This window comes from Ceraceosorus guamensis (assembly GCF_003144195.1).
Source record: "Ceraceosorus guamensis strain MCA 4658 unplaced genomic scaffold IE81scaffold_2, whole genome shotgun sequence".
In the NCBI taxonomy this organism is placed as follows: Eukaryota; Fungi; Basidiomycota; class Exobasidiomycetes; order Ceraceosorales; family Ceraceosoraceae; genus Ceraceosorus; species Ceraceosorus guamensis.
This window is the reverse complement of record NW_020289997.1, coordinates 608,634-627,909: the sequence shown is the minus strand read 5'-3', so window position 1 is coordinate 627,909 and position 19,276 is coordinate 608,634. Positions and strand designations below refer to the sequence as shown.

General features: G+C 56.4%; 8 protein-coding genes across 8 annotated transcripts; 3 read left to right on the top strand and 5 right to left on the bottom strand.

Annotated features, from left to right (window-relative positions):
• Positions 1 to 647: 647 nt before the first annotated feature.
• On the bottom strand, positions 648 to 2,517 carry IE81DRAFT_319583 (putative 2-Nitropropane dioxygenase). Its single transcript, XM_025512760.1, has 4 exons — positions 2,316 to 2,517; positions 1,409 to 2,204; positions 1,188 to 1,291; positions 648 to 1,095 (listed from the first exon to the last, which is right to left on the bottom strand). The coding sequence occupies exons 1-4, from the start codon at positions 2,331 to 2,333 to the stop codon at positions 976 to 978; spliced, it is 1,038 nt and encodes a 345-aa protein (XP_025373349.1). The 5' UTR covers positions 2,334 to 2,517; the 3' UTR covers positions 648 to 975.
• Positions 2,518 to 3,401: 884 nt separating this feature from the next.
• Positions 3,402 to 6,369, bottom strand: IE81DRAFT_86610 (hypothetical protein). The gene is made up of 2 exons (XM_025517705.1): positions 6,236 to 6,369; positions 3,402 to 6,156 (listed from the first exon to the last, which is right to left on the bottom strand). The coding sequence occupies exon 2, from the start codon at positions 6,125 to 6,127 to the stop codon at positions 3,701 to 3,703; it is 2,427 nt and encodes an 808-aa protein (XP_025373348.1). The 5' UTR covers positions 6,128 to 6,156; positions 6,236 to 6,369; the 3' UTR covers positions 3,402 to 3,700.
• Positions 6,370 to 9,080: 2,711 nt separating this feature from the next.
• Positions 9,081 to 9,721, top strand: IE81DRAFT_284555 (adenine phosphoribosyltransferase; the record flags this gene model as incomplete). The annotated part of the gene is made up of 2 exons (XM_025511594.1): positions 9,081 to 9,437; positions 9,518 to 9,721. 2 exons carry the CDS (start codon positions 9,081 to 9,083, stop codon positions 9,719 to 9,721), a joined length of 561 nt encoding a protein of 186 aa, XP_025373347.1.
• Positions 9,722 to 9,828: 107 nt separating this feature from the next.
• IE81DRAFT_336044 (Osmotin thaumatin-like protein) lies at positions 9,829 to 10,661 on the bottom strand (the record flags this gene model as incomplete). Its single annotated transcript, XM_025515464.1, has 2 exons — positions 9,829 to 10,250; positions 10,323 to 10,661. 2 exons carry the CDS (start codon positions 10,659 to 10,661, stop codon positions 10,011 to 10,013), a joined length of 579 nt encoding a protein of 192 aa, XP_025373346.1. The 3' UTR covers positions 9,829 to 10,010.
• Positions 10,662 to 10,797: 136 nt separating this feature from the next.
• On the bottom strand, positions 10,798 to 11,265 carry IE81DRAFT_86439 (hypothetical protein). Its single transcript, XM_025517704.1, has one exon. The coding sequence runs from the start codon at positions 11,168 to 11,170 to the stop codon at positions 10,934 to 10,936; it is 237 nt and encodes a 78-aa protein (XP_025373345.1). The 5' UTR covers positions 11,171 to 11,265; the 3' UTR covers positions 10,798 to 10,933.
• A 985-nt stretch (positions 11,266 to 12,250) lies between these two features.
• IE81DRAFT_319577 (hypothetical protein) lies at positions 12,251 to 13,269 on the top strand. The gene is made up of 2 exons (XM_025512759.1): positions 12,251 to 12,788; positions 12,846 to 13,269. The coding sequence occupies exons 1-2, from the start codon at positions 12,450 to 12,452 to the stop codon at positions 12,858 to 12,860; spliced, it is 354 nt and encodes a 117-aa protein (XP_025373344.1). The 5' UTR covers positions 12,251 to 12,449; the 3' UTR covers positions 12,861 to 13,269.
• Positions 13,270 to 14,185: 916 nt separating this feature from the next.
• On the top strand, positions 14,186 to 15,547 carry IE81DRAFT_327614 (hypothetical protein; the record flags this gene model as incomplete). Its single annotated transcript, XM_025515083.1, has 1 exon — positions 14,186 to 15,547. The coding sequence occupies one exon, from the start codon at positions 14,186 to 14,188 to the stop codon at positions 15,545 to 15,547; it is 1,362 nt and encodes a 453-aa protein (XP_025373343.1).
• Positions 15,548 to 16,121: 574 nt separating this feature from the next.
• On the bottom strand, positions 16,122 to 18,211 carry IE81DRAFT_284616 (G-alpha-domain-containing protein; the record flags this gene model as incomplete). The annotated part of the gene is made up of 7 exons (XM_025511599.1): positions 16,122 to 16,202; positions 16,283 to 16,400; positions 16,470 to 16,868; positions 16,953 to 17,177; positions 17,280 to 17,767; positions 17,834 to 17,871; positions 17,971 to 18,211. 7 exons carry the CDS (start codon positions 18,209 to 18,211, stop codon positions 16,122 to 16,124), a joined length of 1,590 nt encoding a protein of 529 aa, XP_025373342.1.
• Between the last annotated feature and the right edge of the window lie 1,065 nt (positions 18,212 to 19,276).

Below are 19,276 nucleotides of genomic sequence, written 5' to 3'. Positions count from 1 at the left end.
GAACGATGGTACAGCCCCGCAGCATGTGAATGCGCGATTGTGGGAAAAGGGAATCGTCGCAGCAATCGCAATCACGAATGATGAATCATCGAGTCGTGGGTGTAGCGGTGGTTATGGCAGCTTTGGCAAGATGGAGCGGCGCTTGATTTCTCTGCGTGCTGACCGTACGTATTGCTAGCTATAGCTGCACAGCCGCGGCTGGCTGGCTGGCTGCGCCTATAGCGAACGCACGGACTGCTATAGCTGCTGCTGCTGCTGCTGCTGCTCAGCCAAGTTCATCAACATTCGTGATGGACGGACGCCCACCGCGGACCCCTAGCTGCTGCGCATCTCGCATCCGCATCCACATCCACCCATGCATGCATGCATGCATGCATGCATGCACATCTTGTCTCTCTCGCGGCTCTCGCCCATGCAGCCCAAGCTGCTGCGCGCTGCTGCAGGAACGCCGCTTGGGCTGAATGAAGCGCAAGACATCTCCCGCCATCAGCAGCAGCAGCAGCACATTTAAGTGTTGAGTGTGAGTACCCGAACAAGCATTCATCAGCACGCCATACCCCTGACAGTCACGAGTGTGACACCGCCACGCTCCTTTCGATCAAGCCTTCACGATCACACGGCGTTGGCGTTCACCAGTCGGTCATCCATAATGCGTGCATGGCGCTCGCAGCCTACGCATCCTCGATCGTACCGCACCAAAGATGACTGGAAAAGCTGGCCCTTCATCCGGTCCATTCACTCGGCCATCAGGCCTAATGAGGTAGCCAATTGTTCCCTCGTTTACATGGCTTGTTCGAAAATTCGCAGCAGGGCTCAGCTCAGGTCTCATCAGCCTTCGGCCAAACCCCAAAATTCAACATCGACTAGCATTGCGAAGGATGAGGTCATCGAGTCGCGAGTCGTTGCTCCTCATCGAACATCGGCGTGCGGGTGATGTGGAAGATGATGGCAGCAACATACAGATCAGCTACGCAATCATAGCCTCGACTCTCTCGAAGCGGAGGAGCTGCTCTTGTGAGCAGAGAGCGATGCCAGCCTATCAATGTGCTTCTCGGCATCTTGGCCGATGCGCTTCACCAGCTCTTCGCACGTGGGCTGCAAGAGCGTCGAAATGGGTTCGAGGTTAGTGTCGTGCGAGCATGTGTAGGTCACACTCTGGATAGGAAGAGGCGTTTATTCCTACTCACAATATCGTGAATGAGTCCAAGCGTGATTCCGGCTGTCCAAACTCCCGCATCCAGATCGCCTTCGGTGTACACCTTTCTCCCACGCTGACCAGACACGAGCGGTTCTACAACATCGGTGGTCGAAGGATGAGGTGGTGGCAAGGTCAGATCGGCACGCACTTTCTCGCGAAAGTGATGCGCAACGTGTGCGCGCCTTTGCGCCGACTGCGGCGCGAACTCACGAATCTCTGGGAATTTGGCACCCTTCTTTTCCAGCTCTACGACTTGCATCGACACCTTGTTCTTGAACACTCTAGCGGTGTTCCTTAGCGTGCGGAACATGTGCACCGTCTGCCTCTCGTCCGAGTCCACAATAGCTCTCTTGACATTCTCGTGGATATCCGCCTCCTTTGTGCACATGAACCTCGTGCCCATGTTCGCTCCGCATGCGCCCAGTGCCAAGGCAGCGGCCAGCCCTTGACCATTGGCGATTCCGCCAGAGGCTATAAATGGAACGGAAAGCTCTTCGAATGCGCGCGCCATGAGTACCAGACCTCCGATATCGTCTTCTCCTGGATGTCCGGCACATTCGAAGCCGTCGATGGAGAGCATGTCTGCGCCGAGCTTCTGCGCACTACGAGCGTGCCTAACAGTGGTGCATTTGTGAATGACGTAACCCCCATACTCCTTGACAGCCTTGATGATCGGGCCCGGATTGCTTCCCGCCGTCTCAAAGATCCTCACACCTTCCTCGAGCGCAGCGCGCGTGTACCCCTCGTAGTCAGGTGGGTTGATGGAAGGCAAAATGGTAATGTTTACTCCAAATCCTCCATACTTGCTTCGCTCATCCACGCCCGGCTTGAGGTTCTTGCGAGTCTCTCGGATCGCCTCTCTGAGCGCATCCGGAGAAGGCTGCGTCAGAGCAGTGAGCAAGCCAAGTCCTCCGGCGTTGGATACGGCAGTGACGAGTTGAGGTACTCCGACCCATTGCATACCGCCTTGCACAAGCGGCACCTCCAATCCAAGAGCTTTGGTGAGCTGGCACGAGCGAGGCGTAATCGAGCAAGGAAAGGTAAATACAAATGACGGAGGTTGGGCAGGCGGACGCGCACGCGCGCAGTGCGCAGTGCGCAAGCTTTGCAAACTTACTTCGGTGACGAGGACCATGTTGATAGGTCTGTCTGTATCTATACACTTCGTTGTATATGGTCCCTGGGGCGCTCAGGCGCAAATTGAACGGCGTGGCGCTGAAAGCAGAGGTTCGGGCAAGACGGCAATGATCAAGCGGTACAGGCGCGCCAAGGGTGACCGGTCGTTTGTCTTGAGCAGAGGTGGGGGGGGTACTTTGCAGTTCCAGGCTGAGAAGATGGGGTGAAGGAAGGTGAAGTTGAAGCAGGCTGTCTGCTTATAAGAAGTCTGAGTGCGCCGTTGGATGAACACCACACCACACCGCTAAGATGTCGACTTGCATGGCAGCCATGCATGCGTGCGCGGATGCGGCGAGTCACGGTACACTCACGCTCGACCTGCCCCCCCTTGCGCGCGCCTTGCTTGGCTGCTATACATACTTGATTGCTGCCGGGCCGGTCGCCTACATTTTATCCGGGCCGGTCGCACAAGCCATGTGTGCAGCGAACACGCAGAAGGGTCGCACAGCAGGCCAGCCAGCCTAGCTAAGGCAACTCTTCAGACCTGTGCACGGCCTCACCTCCGTCATCGCGCTCCGGTACACCGGCAAAGTCGTCCAAGGCTCCGTGCCTCATTCTTAGCCGGACGAAGGGCATACGGAAGCTGATGATGGTCCTATTCATCACCATCGCAAGAACAACCTTGAATGTACAAATGTCGTCGTGGGCAGCAAGTCACGTTTCGGAACAGTAGCATCCAATCGCGAATGCCTCAGCGTCTCGATCTCGAGGCAATGGAGCGCCACGTGACCGAAACGCAGAGTCGAGTGTAAGGTTCGGCTATTCAAAGTCTCGCTCTTGAGCCCGGCTGTTCGTGCCTCAAGCTGGCAATGTCATGACAAGCGGAGAGAGCGCACTATCGACGACCGCTGTGCCATAGGCAGGCGTCGTATTTGCTGATCCCAAGAACGGACCCTTGCGCAGCATTCTTCGCATCCCTCAAAAGGTGTTGCTAGCGCTCACAGCCTGGAGCAAATGTCCGGAAGAACAGACAGCGATTGAAAAATTCCCTCTCTCTCTCTGGCTTGCCGAAAAGATCTTCTCACACAGGTTTCGTCACCAAGATATTTCGGTCTCTTCCTATTTGTAGGGCTTTGAATTCTCCATGGGAGCAAAAAGGTATCGAGCGAGCCGAGCCACCGGGGCCGACGCACCAAGATTTGTACGGACAAGCACGAGCAAAGGAGCGTGTGGTTTGGACCCGAGAGTTCCAGGAGATATAGGCAAGGGGCTCAGCAAGCGAGATCATACAGTACAACAAAGCAGCAAGGGGGCCATCAGAGAGCATTTCTCTGCAGACTTGCGCGTCATCCGGGCAGTGGTGTTTCGACAGGTGTAAACGCACGCTCAAGCGTTCATGAGGCTGAGACTCTCCATCTGCAGCTGTTCGATGGACAGCTGTAGTCTGCTCAGCTCGAGCGCTCGACCAGCTGCGCTAGCTGCGAACGGTTTCGCGCCCGGGTGCCTAGCGACCGAAACTTCTGGCTCGATGAGGGAAGGTCCAAAGGCAAAGGGAGCAGTGACCTGAAAAGCGCCAGGAGAAGATTTGGAACGCGCGTGTCCAAACTTGCGTCCACGGTCCATCTTGACCGCGTTCAGTCTCTCCACTTCCACCAAAAGCCTCTGCTGCTTGCTCACAGCTGCCGGTTCTGGAATCTGCGGGAACACGTCTCCCATGGCAACCTTTTCGAAGTTCTCCGCTGCCGAGCTGAAGTCTGCGCTCCATTCTTCGCTAGAGATGGACACTGCAGAAAAGGCAGACTGGTCCTCCAGACCATCGTCCTCGTCCATAAAGTCGCGAACGCTTCCCCCGAACTCGGTCGTGACGCTGTCGGAGCTTTGTGCTGGAATGCTAGCTGCGGAGTTCGTCTCTACTTCTGCCATCGCGATGGGCTTGATGGCTGCGATGGTGATGGGCGGCGGTATAGGCTTAGTGGCACCTGTTGCCTTGGCCGACACAATAGCAGCGACAGTTTGCGCATCGGTCGTGGGCAGAGGCGGCACGATGTCCTTGGTGCCCCTCACTTCTGTCCTGGCAGGCTCCGTGATCTGCCTGCCGTTCAGAAGCGCCGATTTGGACGTCTTGGCAGGTGGCGACGAACTTTCTATGCTGGTTCGCGGGGAATTGGTTACGTCGCTATCCGCGTAGCTGCTTTCAGACGAGAATATCGAGTCCGCACGGTAGGAAGAGCCAGATCTGCTGCTGCCGTGAGAGCTGACACTCGCAGTGCGCATCTTGGCGTTCATGAAGCGCGGTGGCGAAGCCTCGGATGAGGATGCCGTGATGGGCGCGTCCTGAAGCATAGCGTTGCCTATCTTGGTCTCGCCGTCAGAAGCCGCCGACAACGTGTCTGCAGCGCATTCTGTGACGGTGACCGTAGGTGCTTGATGACTGTGATCTTCCGCAGAATCGTCAGAATCGACGGAGTAGTCGGTGACCGCCGACATCAATGGCGATCCACCCAGGGAAAAGATTGCCGATTGTGGCCGAGCAAGTGGGACGGCTTGGGCTTGAATCGGAGTGGCAAGCTGTACAGGGACACCATACGACTTGAGCAGAGCAGCCATGGTGGAAGGAGAGCGCGAGGCAAGGACAGCTGGAGTGTTAGGGTAGGCTGATAGGGCCGACGAAACGCTCCACACCGAGACAGCCGAAGCGCATGCGCTTTTGAGGGATCGAGCAGTGGCAGGAGTTCTTCCAGCCCAGGTGGGCGTCATGCTTGCGAGGTACGCGTCCACATCTGCGACCCACGCAGGCAGGGGTGTTGGAAGGGCGCTCTGCGGCGTGTTGATCACCTTCATCTTGGGGCTTGTCTTGGTGCTCTCGTTGACGAGTGGCAGCTGCTTGGGCTGCTCCGCCTCTGGGGAGTGGCGTAGAATCGCCTCGCCAGTGATCGAGGCGCTCGGAACCGGTGGAAGCTCAACGGTGGAAGCCACCAATGGGATCGAGGCTTGACTGCCTGCAGGCGGGGTGGACTTTCGCGACATGGGTTGCGACACCTTGGCGTGGGACGGCATCGCAGGCATCGATTGTTGGCGTCGCGTGGGCATCCCAGGCTTAGCTTCGGATGGGAAGCGGTCGTGGTTCTCTCCCCAGCAAAGCTCGAGCCAGCTGTCGGGCACAATGTCTACGCTGCCGCTACCGAGACCCGACGCCAAACCGTAGCTCTTCGAACTGATTTTCGGAACTTCTGGAACGTCGGCTTGCTGATGCGCTCTGCAGTCTGTGCAGCCTTTCGTCCAAGGGCACGGTGTCTTCTCCATTGCGGCCGCTGCGACTAGCCTCTTGGCACTGCTGCTACCACCACCAAGCAAACGCAAGCTGATGCGGCTACTCTTGCGCTTGGGCATGGGAAAGGTGACGGATCGCGCAGCGGGCGAAGCGACTGTGTGCTGTTTGACGCCATTGACAATGGGCAAAGGCGTCCGAGGCCGACCGCGTACGGAGCGCAGAGGCTGTCGGCGGGGTGACGTGCTCTCGTACTGCCTAGGGCTGCTCTTAGAAACAGTCTTGTTCTTTAATCTTCTAGCCTCGTTCAGATCAATCGCGTCGACGATGCGAACAGTTGCTGCTGGTTGCTTAGTGGGAGCGCAGTAGATCTGCTTGCCCGGGACCAAGCTGCGAGGGTGGTTTGGCACTGGATACTTGTTAAAGCCCCTTGAGACCTTTTTGGCGTGCGCTGCCCGCAGATCGAGCGGTGTAGGCGCCGGCCTTCTCTTGGAAGAGCCCTGCATATGAGCTTGGGTGGGAGTGAGGCTGCGTGTGACGGGCATGTCTGAAAAGTGATCTGGAGTGACGGTGACTGTGCACCAAGTAACGCGGTTGTCATCTGAGTCAGCTGCGCCTGGTTGTCGCCGTAAGCAATTGCCTGAATGACTCACCTAGTGGTGCTGTTGGCGTAAAATTGATAGCTTAGTGGCGGAGCCTGCCGCGGGTGACGAAACTTAAAGAATGTTGGTGGGGCCTGCCCAGAGCTGCGGTGGTCGTGAGAGAGTGTAGGTCGGTCGTGGATGGTGTGGTAGGGATCCTGCCCTACGCCTTGTAAATGGGTCCGGCCCTCGTGAATTGCGGGATGAGCGCAATCGACGTCCGTGGAAAGAGATGGGGAGAGGTGTGGTGGAGTGGATCAGGGTCCGAAGAGGGAACGGCTCGTACCGATGCCTTACCTTTAAAAGACGCTCAGCTGGGAAATGCGAGGGTACAGAAGAGCTCGGGGGTCCCGCCCTCGTGCATTCTACGCGCAGTAGAGTCTCGGGACCTGCAGCTCGAGCCCCGAAAGGCCATGCATGATCGCGTTCGTGATTCGTGGTCGCCTATCCTCTCGAAACGCCGAGGTTCCCCTATGTCGTGGCTGGCGGCACAGGTTCGGACGAGCGCCCATGTCCTTGAGAGATGGCTTTCCTGCACATGGAGACCCAACAAAAGTGGCACTGGGTCCCACGGGCCGCCAGCGTGAAATGGGAGTACTGAGCATGCCGGTTGCATGCAGGGATATGCTTGGTAGCAGCTATAGCTCTTTAGACGCGGCAGCTAGGAAGCATAGCATCGTATAGCTGCTGTGAATGCTTGCTACGCCGTTCTGCACGCCTTGCGCCCTGCTCCGGCCGTCGTGTCGCGGTCGGCGTGCCTGCATGAACAGGCATCTTGTTACACAGTAGTACTCACGACTCACGACTTGTGACTCCACCGTCAGGTCGCAAGTCATCCAGGATCAAACGTCGGTGACGATTGGCGCAGCGCTCAGGGCATGCATGCAGACGTCGCCTCTTGATTCTTGCTGTGTATCGGGGTCCATGCATGAACGCTTGCGGCAGAGTGGTGAGCGCTGATGCTTGCAACACCGTCTCTCGTGGCTGGAAAGTGCTGTGACTCCGAATTGCGGACCTTTCTGGTAAGCAAGAGTTCGTCATGAAGTGCTCAGATGCATGGCTTGGCTTTCATGCAAAGGCGTGGTCGGCGCTCGCACGCGTATGCAAGCGACTTTGGTGGTTGCGGCTGCTGATGTGTGGTGGTACGCATGCGTGGTGCTTCCCAATTCATGCCTTACGGGGACACTCTTTGACAGAATCATGCAGCTGGGCGTAGTCGCGAGGGCGCAGCGCGCTAACCTTCCTTCCGCGGGCACGCTCGAAGGACCGGCACGCGCGACACGCATGCTGCAGTACCGGCGATGCTGTGAAACATCTCTTTTCCAGACCAAAAAGACGATGTACAGTCGTGAGTATGTACGTGGCGCGACGTCGGCCTTTGGACCAAACTTTGCTGTTCAAGGGATCCAGCGTGAGATCGAGATGGTCAGCATGCGCACCAATGCGATTACTAGCTGAATCGGGCTGCAAGTGAGTACGTGGACGTGAATCGGGCTGCTCACTCGAGACTCGTAACTGCAAATTCAAATTTGAGCTCCAAATTCTTAAGGAATTGATGGACAGGAGACTATGTGTATAGTACGACTACTACTGTCACGAGTCACGACGAGCCTCGCAAGTGTAACCCAGAGTGACTTTCGTCTGTCTGCTGAGCACCGTGACTGATCATCTGCAACACCTGCTCGTGGAAGCGGCTCTCTCCATGCACGCGTAGCTTCGTGGCTGGCCTTGGCTAACGTCAAGGACATAGGGACTCCGTTAAGGACATGCAGCCGCGTAGCCAAACTTTGCCAGCCTCCTATGGCCCCGCCGACGCATAGGCTCCTGCCACATCAACTCAGCGCAACGCACACAACCGTTAGAGCTTCACGAACGCCGCGTGTCGCGGCGGAAATGGACAAGACCTTCGGCTTGATGTGACAAAGTTCAATTGCTTTTCAGAGAAGCGTCAAGTGAGTCATATTGATGCACCAACGGCGAAGGGTACGCGTGCGTCAGCCTCTCGATCCCAAAAGGCTGGTGCGAGCGACATCCAGCGAATCTCGTCCCGCGCGCTTCAAGGGAGTCGTGAACTAAGCGCGCCCCGTCCGCATGCACAGCAAGCCTGGCTCATCACCAGGTCTCAAGCACGTATATACTAAGGTGCATGCCGCCGATGTCGAGCTTTGTTGCTTCGCTCACCTGTGTGCGCGAAGCGCTTCAGCGAACGAGCCTCCTCGGAACACCTGATGAAGCGCGCCCGGATGAGGAAACGGCACTTTAGAGGGAGCGGATGATCAACAAAAGTCATCGACTGCTGGTAAGCAAGATTCGAGATGGTCAAAGGGTCAAGAGTGATGAGGCTGAAGGCTTGAGGTCATTCATTGTGATTGAAGATTGATGAGAACAAGAAGAGTCAATCTCGAATCGTGCATCGCGAATCACGTGAATGTAAGTTGCAGTCAACACAGCACGCACGCACTGATCACGTGCTGCTGGTCAGCATAGATCAGGAAGTCTGGAATCAATTTTGAATCTTTGAATCACGAATGTGAATCGTGAATCGTGAATGACGTGCTTGTCCCTTTTTCTGGCGGAGCCAATCGTGAATTAAGCAATTGACGCGCGTATCTTTTTAAATTGTCCGCGGCAGTGAACGTGCACGTCCGCCTCTAGGCGCATGCCGCTGCATGGCGGTTGGCGCGCCTGGAAGAAACGTCGATAACATCACGGATCCCAATCACCAGTCCTCTCTACCTGCCACCAACGAAGGGCCACTGATTCGGTTCTGCAGTCGCGGTTCACCATTTACCCTCAGCTTCGCACAGCCTCGACTCACGACTGTATCGAGAGATCAGCTCGTAGCTTGAGAGACACAATGGCGACGAACGGATCTCGAGATGCGCCAGACGTGGTCGCACTTCGCAAGCATCTCGTCTTCTACCCGGACTACCCCAAATCGGGGGTCAACTTCTGCGACATTCTTCCCATCCTGCGCAATCCGATCGCATTCGAAGGTCTTATCACCCATCTGCTCTCGCACGTGTTTGGCGTGACGCTGCCCAGGCTGGGAGATGGAGCAAAGATCGATGCTGTGGTAGGGCTGGACGCTAGAGGATTTTTGCTGGGACCTATACTTGCACTGCGCCTCGGAGCTGCCTTTGTTCCCGTCAGGAAACAGGGCAAACTTCCTGGAACATGCGAACAGGCAGTGTATGCCAAAGAGTACGGAGAGGTGAGTAGTGATGATGAGAGCTCAAGAGGGCGTCTGCTTCGAGGCGCTCATACTTGTCCTCGGTGACCACCTTCGTGTAGGACATTTTTGAGGCGCAAGCAGGCTCGGTGCCAGCAGGAGCCAACGTGCTCGTGGTGGATGACTTGATCGCGACAGGCGGCTCCGCGAAAGCTGCAGGACAGCTCGTCACAAAGCTTGGCGCAAAGGTGGTCGAGTACCTCTTCATCGTCGAGATTCCTTTCTTGAAAGGTGCAGAGAAATTAGATGCTCCGGCCTATTCGTGAGTGTACTGCCTCGAAGCGCTCCCATCCTACGGAAGCTCATGCTTGCAGCTCTTCATCGTCAAATGCAGCATGATAGATGTAGACTAGTCAGATGTGCATCGCGTCATCAAATTAAAAACACCCCATCACACCGAACACGTCCACGTCACACACAAGGGAAGCTGAGCTTTTGCACTACGGAGAAGATCTGATTAGGTACGTTGATCTCGGGCTGCCGAGCGACTAGTGTCAAAAGTCCATGAGTGTTAAAATGTACGGCAAGGTCGGCGTGCACGCAGCTTGCTCGCGCTTAAGGGCAGTACGTGATCTGGAAGTTGCTTCCAAGGTCAGAGTTGCGGTCAGCGGCGTAATCATTGTAGACATCGTAAGCCTGGTCGGCAGGGCAGTTGCTCTGACGGCAAGTAGCAGAGTTGGGGTTTCCGCTGGATGCGACAATGGAAGTGTCGACGTTTATGGACGCGTCGACGTGGCTCAAGTCCCAAGAGATGCGTTGACCTCCGTATGCGCCAAAGTCACCAAAACCAAATTCCTGTCGTGCGTGGGGAAGAGAGCAAGGTCAGCGCTGGTGTGATCATGATCAGAGCGGGCTAGCTACACTCACGCTGTAGAGCACACCAGCGTTGATACCGGCATCGGTAGGCGTCAGGCCACCAAGACTGTGTCCGGACTGGCAGTTGTCGCCGTTGCCGTCGCAGCCCAGACGGGCCCAAGAACGAATACCGATCTGGTGGTCGTCGACGCCAAAGTTGGCGGTGCCTTGAGGGGCCAGGTGAACGCCGTAAGCGACGCTTCCATCGACTTGGCCGTTGGGAGCCTTGCCAACACCAGGCCAGACGTCAAAGCCGCAGTTGTTTCTGAAGGCAAGGTTGAAAGCCTTGACGGGGACCGAGGCGCCCAGAAGGACGGCGGCGGAAGCGAGTGCGAAAGTGGTGGACTTCATCGTGGAGATATACGGTGTGTTGATGACGGAATGGGTGATGGGTGATGAGTATCAAGATGTGGTGTGCTGGGATGAGCTGGGGACAAACAGCATGTTTCTCGGGATTCCTTCTCCTTGCCTATATATACCCTTCGGGAGCTTGCTGGGAGTTGCCGCTGCTTCAAAAGACTGCAGCTTTCCGCACTGACGACGCGCTAGCGCGGTTCCAGGTCCCATCATGAAGGGGTCAGTATGGTAGGAAGAGGCTGTGACCTTCAAGATCTTCAGCCATACTAAAATGACCGCCTATGTGCCAGCTGACGTCTGTTCGGCGAGCGCTCCGAAGTGGTGAGCTGCGAGTTCCAACAAGGTTTCCAGGACATGGGACGTTCGTCAAGAATCACTGAATGCCGCGGGCGAGGCTGTGGACAATTAATTAGAGCTCTATGCAAGCAGCAGCCGTCGTCCCATTTGCATGCCATCTTGCGCCCTGTGCCTGAGCTATACCAGTCACGCGTCGCGCGGCCCATGCGATCGTAACCATTGCCACACCTGATCCAAATTTAAGACTGGGCGCTTGATTGAAGCAGCAAGCCGAGAGTCTCGGCTTGGCACGTCTAGCCAGACTATAGTGGTATATGCTGCGAGCTCATAGAGTGTGCAGGCAGACTGACCTTCGGGACATTCTTGCGGTCACTTCCCGCCGTGGCTGTAGTGATCCTACGAACGAGCACAAGTGACTGCGTTGACTTGCGAGTTGCCGCCGGCGAGAGCAGGCTGAAGGCGGTCAGGCAGGCGATGGTTTGTCCGGAGACGCGGCTGCACAGCACTATAGGTGTAACCTTTGGGACACTGCTGTGACCGCTCATTAGCTGAGCAAGTGACGCCTGGAAGCAGAAAGAGAGGCTTTTCGCTTAGCTGTCCTATCATCAGCAGGAGGCGCCGGGAAGTTCATACATCATGCTGCCGAGATCTCGCAGAGAGAGGTGGACGTTGCACCAATTGCAAGAGGGCCCTCCACCTTGATTACTGCATGCGCGTGGGCGCAATACTGCTGACTGCAGCATCACCCGCCCGCGCTTCAGCGGCTCCGGGGGCGCAACAGTGCAAGCCATTATTCCAAGTCACAAATCGTGACGGGCCGTCTTCACTTTCTCGACTCGCACGCGTACGGAACTCCCTCGGCTCACGTTTGCAGGCCGCGATTGCAGCAGCTGACTCCGACTTGTGACTTTCGCCAGCTGCATGTGGAGCCGCGCAACAGAAGTCAGGGTGGCGGCGAATTCTAACCGCGGCGCAATTTCGACGCACCAACGCCTTTCTCGCTTTCAAGTTGCCGGTAAACCGTGGATAAGAGTCACGTCTTTGAAGCTGAAGTGTAAGTGGATCTGGCCGGCTGTAAAGCGTGACTATTCATGATTGTAGTTGCTGAAGTTGCAAGGTGGACGTGGGAGAGAGCCCGTATAGCTGCACGTAAATGAGGCCTTGGAACCTGATCAACAGTTTGAGTGGGAAAGCTTGTTGCTCCCTGCTGCAGGCACTCGCGTATGTATATATCCTCGGGTTGAGGACAGCGTAGACGGCCGCATTGCTGATGCCCTGGGGCCGTCGCCGTCTTGACCTGATGCGTGTCCGGTGTCAGCCACGAATCGTGTATAACACAGTCAAGTCAGCGTACGAAGTGCATGTCGGACCGCCGCTTCCGCCCATCATCATGCAAACCCAATTTGAATCTATCTGCCCAGCAGCAGCACGGTTCAGGGCGCCCTGAGCGCCAGAGTGGCGCTCCAAGTCAGCAGTCGTGAGTATATGTGTCTCCCGCGCGCACTTATACCCAGCCCACTCCCCTGCTTGTGCTGCTTAGAGCTCCTTACACACACGCACACACCCCCGTATATGGATGAACTAGGAAGCGCGGCCGCCGCAAAAGACACACGCTGCGTCTCCAATAAAGTTCGCATTGGTCCGCTTGAATCGAAGCTGAAGAGCTTACGCGGGCCCCAAGCTGCAGAGTCTTTGGCCCTTGGCGCTGCAGCTAGGTGGTGCGTGACCTTAAAGTTGGACGCTCAAAGTGAACTGCGCAACTTATTCGGGTGCGAGCGGTTTGTCAATTTACGCGCTACGCTCATCGAGTGGCCCGGGTCGCGGGTGAGTCTGAATTCGTGATTCACATTCAAGATTATTCGAAATTGAAGAACATTAAAGATTATTCAAGATTGAAGAGGCCTCCTTCCGTCTCGACATTCAACATTGAAACTTTCAAGTCGCAACGCCAGCAGGAAAGACTCGCCTCGGTCAGCTCCACCTCCGATTCTTGCTCTGCTCTGCTTGGTGGCTTCTCCCCTCGCGAATGTGAGAAGAGACCATATGTGACTCGTGACTTCTTATCGACACCATTTGTTCCGATGCCCACGCCGAGCGCTTCGTTGCACGGAGGTCACGGGTGGAGCTCCGAAAGCTGATGAGACTGCTGGGAGACGAGTCAAAGTGTGATAAGTGACGTATAGGCATGCATATATCGTCTGCTGGACGACCGCGCAAACTCCGCCCATAGATTGCTTTGCCCACATCTGCTGCGTGCTTGCTGCGTCTCCGATCGAGTTCGCGGCGACAGGCCGCGACTCACGAGCAGTAGGCCCCAGCAAGAGCAGCTTCTGAACGCGGCAAGCCTTCCGTCTCATTCACACGCATGCAGCACAGCAATTTGAATGTGAATAGACATCAGCCTAGACGCACGTTTAGCGTCTAGAAGAGGCGCATTGAAGCACGTTCTGGCTCTTGACCTACCGGCGATTGGGTCCATGAATGCAAAGCAACTTCAGGTCTCCCATCGATCCACCCATCCCATCAGCATCCGTGCCAAGCTACGGCCTCTGCATGGTCGCGGGTCCATCCGAGCAACGAGCAAGCTTCTTGGCAGATGTGAATGTGAGCAAGGCGGACGAAGCCCAAACATCTTGCTTCATTGGGGTGGTACATTTGTTTCCCTCCCTCGTCACCCGCCATCAAATCCGCTCAATCCCGCTCTTTGCCGCCGTACCTTGTATGCGCTCAGCGTCACATGGCCTGACGGTACGAATCTGAGCTGCGTCCCAATCCGATCAACGCGCCAAAACGACTAGAGTCTTGACTATCGCAGACGATTACAACGCCGGTCGCTGACGCGTCCAACATCGATCTTTCTGGGCCAGATTCGACCTCTCCAGGGCCAAATTGCGATGTCTTCGCAGGAAGCCCTGATGGGGCAGCTTAGGGGCGCAATACAACAAGCCTTTCTCGCTCTCAGCGTCAGCGTGCTCAGGGCAGCAGTGGTCTTGCCGCTACTCATAACACTGCTGTGGCTCACCCTGATCAGCGATTCATCCACGCATCCCGTCAAGATCAAGAGGCGCCTCAGGCGAGGCGGTAGTGTAGCAGGGCAAGAGGGGGAGAATGGCTCGCCGGCAGGCTCACTGCACGCTCATCAAGGCGCTTCTGGCAAAGGATGGTCAGGCAGCGTCGAGCATCACAGACCTTCCCCTCGTGCTCGGACGCCGCCTACCGTCATGTCTTGCGTCGCCATCTTCACCCTCTGCTTGGTGGTAGCAGCGAGTCTTATGCAGCTGGTTCACCCAATCCTGTCCGGGCTCCTCTTCCGCAATTCCTTCAGCTTTGACCCTTCCCAGCCTTTCCCCAAAGGTCTTTACATGGCCATCGTAGTCATGCCCGGCATCACCCCATACCTAGCCGATCTAGTCATCACCTTGCGCTTGCTGCACTTCTATCCCATCGCCACTACCAGCGCCAAGAAGTTGCTCGCCATCTTTGCCATCCCAGTGCTGCTCAAGGTCGGACGTTTGGTCTCGCTGACGCTATTTTGGATCGAGTTTCGAGCATCGTTGGACAGATCTCCCACACCTCTGGACATCCATGGCACCACGTACCCGGCAGCGACGACGGAATACGCAGCTCAGGCAGCCGACACGATCTACTCTGCCATCTTTTGCCTCTGGGCGCTTCGCAGAGCGCTGCGTGGGCCCGAAGCAATGCCAGTGGTTCGAGCAAAGAGTTTCCAAAAGAGACTGGAACGATTGTGGAACGTGCTCGTCTTTTCCTTCGTCTTGCCCGCCGCTTCCAGTCTGGCACTCCTGCTCGTCTCCCAACTGCACAGCGATCCAAACATTCTGGGCCTCATGATCGCACTCAACGCCATGGTGTGTTGCGTCAACATTCTGCTCAGCTCGGTTGCCATCGCGGCTCAGAACGCGCGGCATGCTTCGGAGACGGAGACGGCGATTCTCGTGGAGGACCGTTCCACGGCGGGCGATGGACGCAACTCAAGTGGGGATGCAGGATCCGCTCAGATCGAGGTGTACGGCGGTGGCGGAAGCGCCTTCTTCAAACGCTTCCGAAGAAGAACACAAAACATCAGTCCTCTCGTCCACAAAGGTTACAATGCGCACGGAGGGCTGGAGGATAGAAAGACGAGTGGTGGAGGTTCGCCAAGGTTGTTGCCTTATGGGTCTTACGACGATCTTTCACTTCCTCGGAGCGCCGGCAGGGGAGCCTCTGTAGGAAGGCGCAGCGAGGGCAGACAAGGTCTGGGGGAACACACGTACGATCTTCCTTTGCGAGATGTGAAGATTGGCAGCGAAATCTCTGCCAATGGCTGGAGCACTGAAAGCGAGATTCTCAACGAGACGCTCGGTGCTGGTCAGATCAGGAGTGCGAGCAAGGCGGGGACAGAGTCCTTCGTCGGCGACGAGCGCTCTGCAGATTGGATAGAGACGATTGCTCGACCTTCCGAAATTCACGATGCTCAGCACGTCGTTCGCAATGCGAATCATGCAGGAACCAGACCCGCTACAGCTTCGAGCTTTGGGTCTTCGCAAATCAGCGCTTCTTGGCAGACCAAGGACGTACCCTAGAATCACGAATCTCGGAAATGGTGACGCCGATCGTCTCATCGCATGATGTTAGCGTACTTTGCTTTGTACCTTGTACCATACCCGACTCGCAAGTGCCCATCAAATCATGCTCACGCATTGGCTGTACAGGTGACCATGTTCATTGTTGCGTAGAGTGTGATGAGTCTATTTGTACAGACCACTCGTCCATCCCATTGGGCACGTGCGAGGACACCGTCACACCGACGGTGCGGACAAGGTCGTCCAAGTGAAGCCCTGATGAGATGCGGTGCGCGAAAAGTTCGTCTTTGAAGGTGTTTAGTGGTATCGGCAATAGAAGAGATGAGGAGCCGTCGTGCAAGCTCTCGTTCGCACACGCGGGGCCGTAATGAATTATACGCATCGAGATGGGTGTCGTCGTCATCGACGTGTGCTGATAGGTGTTCTCTTAGACGGACAATGGCCCCGAAAGAAGTATCAGATCGAGCGAGAGCGCGAAAATCCTATGCCATGCCGGTGGCCTTGAGATTTCTGTACAAAGTGAACCGTGTCTGTCAGAGCTGACATGAACCGAGGCGATCCGCAAGCCAAGAACTCACTCGCGCAGAATGGTGTCCTGCACCGAGACCAAGATGGCCTTGATCTGCTTCGTCGAAGTCGCACAGGTGGTGTGAATCTGTATGTGTACATGGCATCAAAGGCGACGGACGTCAGAAACATTGCACCGATCGGTACTAGCTGCACCAGCCGACTCACGTAGCAAGGTCGGTCGCGCGCCAGGGAGCGGTGCGAGGCGAGGACTTCCCTGAACTTGGTTCGGAAGAAGCGCCAGACTTGCTCAAAATCGTCCGGCCCGTCGTATTCGGGAAAGTAGCTGAGAGGAAAACGGTAAGGAGTGAGTGTGCGCACGAGCTGCGCACTGGCCACGAGTCTTGGTACGCACCGCGACACCTGAATTCCAGCAGCCAGCTTACGTTCGAGCACGTCGATTTTGTTCAGAAAGAGGATCAAGGACACTTTGAGTAGCAAGGGATTGGAGACGATCGAGGCGAAGAGTTCCAGGCTGTCGTCGATGCGATTCATGCGCGGCTCCTCAATGAGCTTTTGATCGAAGGCTGAGACAGGAGCCAAAAAGATGATGGCTCTCGCATCTTCGAAAAAGCTTGCCCAAAAGACTCTTTGACTTCGAGAACCGCCGACGTCGCAAATTCGATACGTGGTGTGCCTATCCACTGTGAAGCGATCTTCCGTGATGCCTACTGTTCGCACTCGAGCGCGCATGATATCGTCATCGGTTGGAAAAAAGTCAGCAGCTGCAATGCGTGGCATTTGCTCCAAGAAACTGTTTCATTGCGCAAGCGATTCTCAGGTCAGCATCTACACAGCAGCAGCCCCAATCGGCGGCGCTTCGCGAAGCAGCACTCACTAGCTTGCACCATCCGCTCGCTCATCAATCTTTTGCCTCCTTCGCAGCTTTCGGATGCGAGGATCTTGCCAGATGGACATGACGTCCTCCATGCTAGCTAGCAAAAGTCTTCCAATCTCGTGTTCTTGCAATCCGACCTGCACATCCCCGCTGTCCAAGTCTGGCAAGGGCGGAGGGACATTCTCCTCGTCCGCCGCATCCGCCGGTGGCTCATTGAGGCTCGCGCTCCTTTGTCGCCCAGCTATGTTTAGCTTTTTGAACCTCAAGCGGGATTTGGTACCGTTGGTGTTTGCGCTGCCGATGCTGTCAGCATTGTCGTCGCTGAACTTGGCGCGACCAAGGAGTCGATCTTGCCAGCCTGCTCGCAAGAGCAGGGTCGGTCCAGCTCGACGTTTGCCTTGTGGCCTAGCTGCTTCTGCGCGAGCTTGTGAGCGAGCTGCCAATAGCGCTGCACCGGCCACCTTCGGGTCCGAGAGGTCAGCATACTCGTCCACCGCACCCAGTCGGGCGCGTAATTCAGCTTCCAGACTCAGCAAGGGCGCCAAGCGCAGCCTGGCCAAGCTCGTGTCGCCATGATTGTTGCGGTGGGCAAGGGGATTGATGGCGGAGCTGTTCAAGGACTCCGTGCTGGACTGCGCGCTAGCATTGCCACCAGGCCCCCTACTGACAGAAGGCGGATTGAGCGCTCGAGCTTCGTGCGATTCCTCGAAGACCTCCAACACCGCTCGCACTGCCAATATGAGATTCAGGTATACGACCACCCTCCAGCTGCGCCTTTCGCGCTGGTGAGCGCTTTGATCGTACAAGAGCCGCATCTGACAAAGCCTTCCAGCATCAGCGTGCTTGCTCCCCACTGCGCATCTGCATCACTTGCAACTCACCTGCTTTAGCACTGTTGTCTTGCCTGCTCCGGCTTGACCTGTGGAGCGCGCGTCACGCACGAGATCGCATTAGCAGTCCGGATACTGATGCCCCACGAATGCACCCAAATCTTCGCCTTTGAAACCTAATCGCTCACCGAGCAGCAGCATCTTCTGCTCTCCAGCCCTGTCGCGTTTATTGCGAATAGCCTCTTCCTTGAGCGCCTTGTCGATCTCCTCGCTCCTCTTCTTGGCAGAAGCTTCCTTTCTTTGTCTTTCCGACCTCGCAGCAATGCTTTCGTCCGCAGGTGGTCTCAAGGCCCTGCTCAAAGGATCTTCGCCACCCGCTGCGCCCGACACCGTCGCCACTGCCGACTTGGCAACCGTCTTGCCTGGCATTGTGCGAGCTCTGCTTCGACTCCGCGAAGATTTCAGCGTGGAAAAGAAGCCGCTGGACGACTTGCGATCCCTGTTCGGCTCCCGCCATTCGGCAGGGTTGACCGCCGGAGCTTGCTCCACTCGTGAAATTCTGTCGCTCGTGTGCGCCGACTTGCTCGACGCTGCTGAAGATTGCAAAGGCTTCTGAAGCGGTTCTGCAGAGTGGCGCGAGTCGGGAGAAGGAGGGGCTTTGCCCAACAATGTAGCTGGAGCTCCGCCACTTTCCTGGAAGTCGTAGGAAGTTGGTGCGCTGGAGATGGTAGGCGTGCCGCTGGAAGCCGTCTCGCCGTCTCTATGCGCCTTCTCCTTGCCTTTGGAGCTCCCACTCAGTGCAGATCTACGCTTCCTCAACAGGTCCAGATTGCCAGCTTTATCTTTGGATGTCTTGTTGGTCTTCTTGTCAAATGCTGCGCCTTCACCGATCAGAGCGGATATGGCTGCCGAAGAAGCGAGGGTGGGACAGGCTTCGCTAGTGATGGGCTGCTTGGGATTCGACGACTGTACGGTGGAGGGAGGCTTGGAGGCGACGCTACTGGCTGCACTCTTTATGCTGCTGGCGCTACTCGTCGTGCCCTTTGTTGGAAGCTTGCCCCATATATTCTTGAAAGACGAGAGCGAAAGGGTCGGCGAGGGAGGAGGGATGTACGAGCGAGTGGAAGCAGAGGCGGCGTCCAAGCTGTGGAGCTCCAATTCAGCGGGCGCCAGCGGTGCTGCGCGTGCGCTATGATGGGCTTCCTCAGCCGAAAGTTGCGGCTGCTGCTGCCGAGATGCTCGCAGCTGAAGATGCTGCAGCTGGGGCTGTGAAAGATGTTTTGCGCCTTGGCGCGGTAATGCTGATGAGCCTGATGAAGCCAGCAGCTGCTTTGATGCGGCGGAAGAAGCAGAAGCAGATGCCGGTGCTCTGACTGGTAATGTGAATGTTGATGTGCTGTTGTTTTGTTGCTCCTGCTGTGCAGGCCCACTTTGATGAATCAAATTTGACTCTGACTGTGTTTGATGAGCGCTGTGGGCTGAATCAGGTTCAGG